Source organism: Onychomys torridus, chromosome 3, assembly GCF_903995425.1.
Source record: "Onychomys torridus chromosome 3, mOncTor1.1, whole genome shotgun sequence".
NCBI lineage: Eukaryota > Metazoa > Chordata > Mammalia > Rodentia > Cricetidae > Onychomys > Onychomys torridus.
In genome coordinates this window covers 144903485-144910728 of record NC_050445.1, presented here as the reverse complement: position 1 = coordinate 144910728, position 7244 = coordinate 144903485, and the positions used below count along the sequence as shown (strand labels likewise).

Here is a 7244-nt window from a genome sequence, read left to right as displayed (position 1 = left end):
TACTCTTGAACGGCATCTCCTCTTTTTTTTAGTTAAGTCTCCCACTATTAGTGTGTGGGGTTTGATGCATGATTCAAGCTTTAGTAATGTTTCTTTTACAAATGTGGCTGCCCTTGTATTTGGAACAGAAATGTTCAGACTTCATCTTGATGGATTTTTCCTGTGATGAATATGTAATGTCCTTCTTGATCTCTTTTGATTAATTTTGTTTGAAGTTTATTTTGTTAGATATTAGAATAGCTACAACAGCTTGCTTCTTAAGTTCATTTGAATGGAAAGACTTTTCCCAGCTCTTTACTCTGAGGTAGTATTTGTCTTTGAAGTTGAGGTGTGTTTCTTATATTCAGCAGAAAGACAGATTCTGTTTTCTTATCTATCCTGTTAGCTTGTGTCTTTTTAGTCCATTGATTTAAGGAATATTAATGACCAGTGATTATTAATTCCTGCTACTTTTTTGGTGGTGGTGTTGTATGTTTTCCTTCTTTGGGATTTGTGGTATTGGATTATCTATTGTCTGTGTTTCATGGGTGCATCTAACTTCCTTGGGTTGGATTTTTTCCTTCTAGTGTTTTCTGTAGGGCTGAATTTGTGGATAAGTATTGTTTAAATCTGGTTTTGACATGGAATATGAATATATATATATATATATATATATATATATATATATATATATTCATATTTACTCTGTCTATGGCAATTGGAAATTTTGCTGTGTATATTAGTCTGTGCTGGCATCCATGGTCTCTTAGTGTCCACATTTGTTCAGGACCTTCTGGCTTTCAGAGTCTCCATTGAGATGTCAGGTGTTATTCTGCCTTTCAATGTTACTTGGCCTTTGTCCTTTGCTTCTCTTAGTATTTTTTTTTTTTTATTCTGTATGTTTAGTGGTTTGATTATTATGTGGTAGGGGCCTTCATTTTTTGGTCCAGTCTATATGGTGTTCTGTAACCTTCTTGAATCTTCATAGTGATTTCCTTCTTTAGGTTGGGAAAGTTTTCTTTTATGATTTTGTTGAATATATTTTCTGTGCCTTTGAGTTGGTATTCTTCTTCTATCCCTATTATTCTTAGGTTTGGCTTTTTTATGGTGTACCAGATTTCCTGGATGTTTTGTGCTATGACATTTTGGCTTTAGTGTTTTCTTTGACTGATGAATATATTTCCTCTCTTGTATCCTCTACATCAAAGATTCTCCCTTTCATCTCTTGTATTCTGTTGGTTATGCTTGCATCTGTAGTTCCAGTTCATTTACTCATATTTTCTATTTCCAGCATTCCCTCAGTTTGTGTCTTCTTCATTGTTTCTATTTCAATTTTCAGGTCTTGAACTGTTTCCTTAACTTGTTTAATTGCTTTTCTTGGTTTTCTTGGCTTTTTAAAAACAGGGATTTATTGATTTTTCCTACTTTTTGTCTTTTCCTCCATTTCTTTAAGGGAATTTTCCATTTCCCCTTTAAAGCCTCTATCAGCTTCTTAAAGTCATTTTAAAGGTTGTTTTCCTCTGCTTGTTCTATGTTGGGATGCTCAAGTCTTGCCGATGTAGAACCACTAGGTTCTGGTGGTGCCATATTGCTCTTCATGTTGTTTAATGTATTCTTGCACTGGCAAGTACCCATCTCTTTCTCCAATTGGTGCAAATGGTATCTCTGCCTCAAGGAGCCACTCTTGGTCCAATCAGACCTCTGTGTTCAATGCTAGACAGCTCTGTGTTTCAGGGAGCACCTGCAGCCTCTTGGTTCATATGCAGCTGGCAGAGTCTGTGTCTCACGGAGCACCTTTGGTCTTGGAGGATGGGTGGGTTTGGGGGGTGAATTGGGGATTGTAGGTTACAGGGTCCAGTGTGTGTGTGTGTGTGTGTGTGTGTGTGTGTGTGTGTGTGCATGTCCAGGCCTGCAGGAGTCCTTCCTGCTGACCTGCAACTTGGGCTGCAATGGGTGGGGTAGGGGCACTGGTTGTACCTCTTCATAGGTTCATTTTAAAATTATATTTTGCGATTGTGATTTTATCATTTCCTCCTTCCTTTTCCATCCTTCCAACCTTACCATGTTTTTTCTTTTTTAAAAATCTTCTACATCTTCTTGCTTTACTGCAACTGGTGAAATATTGAAAGCAATAAATATTATAAGACAGTTTATCACAGACTTTGCCCCAAACTCACGGGAAACAATTTCAGTGTATCACAGGTAGGCATCATAGTAACTCTCGGCTTTTGTAGACAACTTTATTATCAGAGAAAAAAGTATTTCTGTTCGTTACTTGCTAAGAATGTTATGAAAAGACATTGCAGACTTAATCAACATAGATTCTTTCATAAATCTTTATTTTCTTGGTGTTATTCCTTTAATAAGTTAATGTGTTGCAAAATGTTCAGTTTCTCTATTGGGACATGACTGACTGTTTAAACATAGCATTTGGCTACGAGAAAATAAACTGCTCTGGTTAAATTAAGGACATGTTCCATGATCTGGTTTGTAAAAGTGATCTTCACTGATATTGAGGCATATTAGAAATACTGGAGCAATTCTGGAGACATCTGAAGGAAAATGAGTCACTCATCACAGAGTGGTTGAAGCCTCTCAGAGATAGCTGAGAACCAAAAATTCCAACACAATGAACAGTGTTTGATTTGGAGGTTTCTCCGTTCTCAGATGCAAACCTTCACTTTTCTAGAAATCTAACCAGAATGTCCTTGTACAATGTCAAGCTTTTATAATATCACATCTAAGCCCACCCAGGGCATCTTTGGAGATACCTCACACTCTCACATATTAGAGATAAGGCAGGAAAAAACAAACAAACAAAAAGCAAGAGGCTTCTTAACACCTCTTTGAGATGTAGCTCAAGGGCAATAAAAATGGCATAAATGCTAATGCTAAGACAATTAATTGTGATTTCCCATGAGAAGCCCCTACAAAACTTGAGTATGTCTTATTCTTTACCTGAGTGCTTTTGTAATTTAGTGAACCACCAACTGTAGCTCTGAAATTCTTTTCTCCATCAAAGCCACTAATCCCAGGACTAAATGGAGAGCCCAGAAGGCAAAGGAAACTCCTCAGATAGCAGGAAGTGACAGTGTGTGGGGAGTAGGGTGTCTGTCTTCTCACTCCTGACAGTGCCTGAGATATTGATTACTTTCCTCATTATAGTGATTACCCTTGGTAACTCTGAAACCCTAGCCTCTTGGTTTCATTTGATGACTTCCAAGTGTTTCTATCTCTTGATGTTCTTTAGGCTCCCTGGCGATCACTTTTAGCAGTACCAGGTATGTACAAATGAGCCTTCAGTATTCTAGATTTCCATGTAGATGGCTTACAGGGATGTGAATGCTTATACCAGACCTCACCACCAGCACCTTTTCTTCTTTCTCTTACTACTTTTTCCTCTCTCTCTCAAAGATGCTCCTTATTTCATGATCCACGCCATGGCTTCAGGAACACAGAAGAAGCCTGAGCACCATGGCTGGTTCTGCCATTAATCCTGCATCTGTTATTAAGTTTCACTGATTCTTCCTCTCAGAAGCTGTTGCCACTATGGGTTCTGTCTCTAGATGTGAATCTGGCCCAAACTATTATTCTCCTTTTAAAAAGTGGAATTACCAAATTTCTTTATTTTCATTTAACCTTGCTCTACTACACTTACCCTCCACCCTGTGTTTGTATCCCTTCTTTCCTTTTAAAAATCTCACCTAAAACAATTTTCTGTCATTTAAGGCTAAACCTATACTGTCATACATTAGGCCAAAACAAACACAATACATAAAATGGCAAAGAGCAAATCTTGGGAGTTTACTTAATTGTGAACATCACTTAGATATATTCGAGAAACATTTTAAGGAAACTACTGCGAATTATCAGTTACAAGGCTTTACTCTTAGAAAAGTAGTTTTATTTGGATATCTCTAAGATCAAAATGCCTTGTCTCTCTTATTTCCTCTAGAAGGATGCTTGCAGTTTGTAATGACGTTTTCTGTGTTTATACAATACATTTAATTAGATTTTTATATAGTACATTCTCTCATTCTTTCTGTTGTTACTATTCTGTTTTTTAATGCTTTCCTTTTTAAAAGTTGCTTTTCTAAAATGTCAAACACACAGCAAATAGCAACACATGTTTATGTAATCCATAACCAAATTATTTAGAACTCTTTTAGTGCCTTCTTTGAATAATATCAAAGATATCTAGCTCCAGAGAGTGTAGTATTTCAGGTGAGGAGAGCATTACACAAATAAGTGGAAAAAAAATCTGATTCAAATTTGTATTTTAATATATTTGACTTTAACTTTTCAAACATTACTTCAGGGGGAAATTTAAGGCTATACCAGTGATTATGTGGGCATAGAAACTGTTTGGATTTGAATTCAATAATGATTTAAAAAAAACTTTGAATAAAAATGTGAGACTGTATTCATAAACAGATCTTTATGGATTGAGTGGGATTAAAGATAAATAAGATGAAATACCCAGCATTTAGAATTTTCTCAAGTATGTATGATGTGTTATCGAAGATGAATATGGGAAAGGATGATGTTCTGTGGAAGTTTTATTGAGAACTGATCAGCAAGGCAAAGTGGTAGAAGGGTGGATCCCTTTTTATCTGTAAGACCTCTTACCAGATTGGATCAAATGTTTATGATATTGGTATCAGCAGGATTTACCACTGGAATGCTGGGTAATGTGTTTATTGGACTCATGAACTGCTCTGACTGGGTCAAGAACCAGAAAATCAGTTCATTAACTTCATCATGATCTGTCTGGCAATTTACAGAATCAGCTGTCTGACTGTAGTATTTATTGATGGGAGCTTACTCGAACGAGCTCCTCATTTCTATGATTCTTACATTCTAGCAAAATGCTCTGATATATTCTGGGCTGTGACTGACCCACTGTCTACATGATTTGCCACCTGCCTCAGCATTTTCTACTCCCTCAAAACTGCCCACTTCTTCTTCCCCCTCCTCTGGGTGAGGTGGAGACTGAGAAGAGTGGCTGTTGTTTTCTCGTATGCTCTCTGTGCTTACTGATTTTTTATTTTCTGCTGCTTGAAACACTTCCTATTTTGAGGAATATGAACATGATCGCTAAAAGCAATCTGACTTTCTTTTCAGATACAACAAGTAAGACTATTGCTGTTCAAAAGCTAATTGTTTTTGACCTGATGTACTAGGTCCCACTTCTTGTGTCCCTAGTATCATTGTTCCTTTTATTTTTGTCCTTGGTGAAGCACTCCAGAAACCTCAACCTCATTTCTACCAGCTCTGAAGATTCCAGAACCAAGGTCCATTAGAAGGCCATGAAAATGCTGTTGTCTTTCCTCCTTCTCTTTTAATTCAGTTTTTTTTTTTCATGCAGGTAGCACATTGGTTATTTATTTTTTTCCCATCAAACAGGCCAATTAAGTTTGTTCTGTTAACATTAATTATCTTTCCTTTAAGCCACTCATTATTCTGATCCTGGGAAACAGTAAGCTTCAGCAGACAGCAGTGAGGACCCGTCAACATCTTAAAAGCCAGCTGCAAGAGATGATCCTCTCCCTTTACAGATTCTCCAGAGTCTTTACTAAGTGAATAACTTAATGAGGAGCCTTGGAAGGTCACTGTTCTTCTGTTGGGGTCTTTTAAGTACTGCTACACATACGTGAATAGTTCCTTGAACATACTGCACTTTGTGACAATTTGCACACAGTCAGGCTATAAAACACAAACCTATCTTTTTTGTTGTCTGTTTACAGCATTGGTAATTAAAAACTAATAGTCTCAAATATTTTAAAGGAAATCAGATAGTAAATTTTATAGGCAAAAGGTATGTAATTATAATTCACAGGGAAGGTTCATAATATCTAATATCCAGGTAACTTGTAAACCCAGTCAGAAGATGAGCAAAATGTTGATAAGAGATTAAGAAAACCTAAAGAGGAAAACCATCATTTTTAAAAAGCTTTCCTTTTGTTTTTCAGATTTATTTATGTGTATGAGTATTTTGTCTCCATGCATGTCTGTGTCTGGTGTCCACATAGGTCAGAAGACAGTATTGAATTCCCTGGAACTAGAGTTACAGGTCATTGTGACTGACTATGTGGGTCCTGGGAACTAAACCTGGGTCCTCTGCCAGACAAGTGCTCTTAATTGCTGAGTCATCTTTCCAGCTCCCACAGCTTAAATTCTTAAGTGTTACTTTCCTTTTGATATAGAAACTTAGTGGCCTGAAACTTGCTACATAGACCAGGCTGGCTTTGATCTCATAGAGATCCACCTGCCTTAGGAATTGTAGAATTGAAGACTTGCACCAGGTCTCACTTCTCCTAAAATGAAAAGACAAGTATATCTTTGTTATTAAAGCATTTGTTGATACTTAAGGAATAAGATGCTCATACGAAAATAGGGATAACCTTATGTTTATAGTGGGAAACATTAATCTTAATGTGAATTCCCAAGTTATAAATATTTTTGCTGTTTCTACAAACTTGCTAATTTATCTAAATTCTAGAGCAGCATATACACTGGCAGTATGTTCACAGTGGCAGAAATCAGTATGTGTATCATGTTATGGTCTTGTTATGGTCTGTCTAAAAATACATTAACCTTTACTTCAGAATCACATTTGTGTTGCTACTATACGGTAACATGTCCTGAGAATGAAATTTATTTGTGTACACACTTCATTGATTACCAGACACCGATATTATATGAAGAAAGAAGATGAAGAAAGCAAAGTTTATAATAAATGGCAAGTTTAAAGGGGACTACAGATGTGTAGATGTATTTATAATTGTGCAATTTAAGTGTAGATACAATAGCTGTAAGTTCCAATTAAGACAGTGGGGGAAGTTTACTGTAACATTATACTGATAAGATATTATATACAGTACACTTTCGTTTAGTCTATATAGTCTTAAGATAAAACAAGAAGTTGCAATGAAATGATGATACACATGTTAGTTTGGATCGGTGGAGTTGTAATGGTAGAACTATTTACATTTTCCACCCAAATTCATCTGAGCTGTGCTGTGGAATAATGCTTTTATACACTAGTTTAATAAAACGCTGATTGGCCAGGTAGGAAGTATAGGCAGAATAAGCAGACAAGGAGAATTCTAGGAAGGAAAAACAGAACTGAGGAGGAGACACCAGCCCACCATTCAGGAAGCAGCATGTAATGGCACACAGATAAAGCCACAGAACATGTGGCAACATATAGATTAACAGAAATGGGCTGAGTTTAAGTGTAAGAGCTAGTCAGCAGTGAGCCT

At 36.6% G+C, this 7244-nt stretch overlaps 1 protein-coding gene across 1 annotated transcript; it reads left to right on the top strand.

Annotated features, from left to right (window-relative positions):
• The first annotated feature begins 4621 nt into the window (after positions 1-4621).
• Positions 4622-5562, top strand: Tas2r42 (taste 2 receptor member 42). Its single transcript, XM_036181984.1, is given in 5 exon segments — positions 4622-4721; positions 4724-4987; positions 4990-5321; positions 5324-5435; positions 5438-5562. Coding segments are annotated over 5 exon segments (933 nt in total).
• The last annotated feature ends 1682 nt before the right edge of the window (positions 5563-7244 follow it).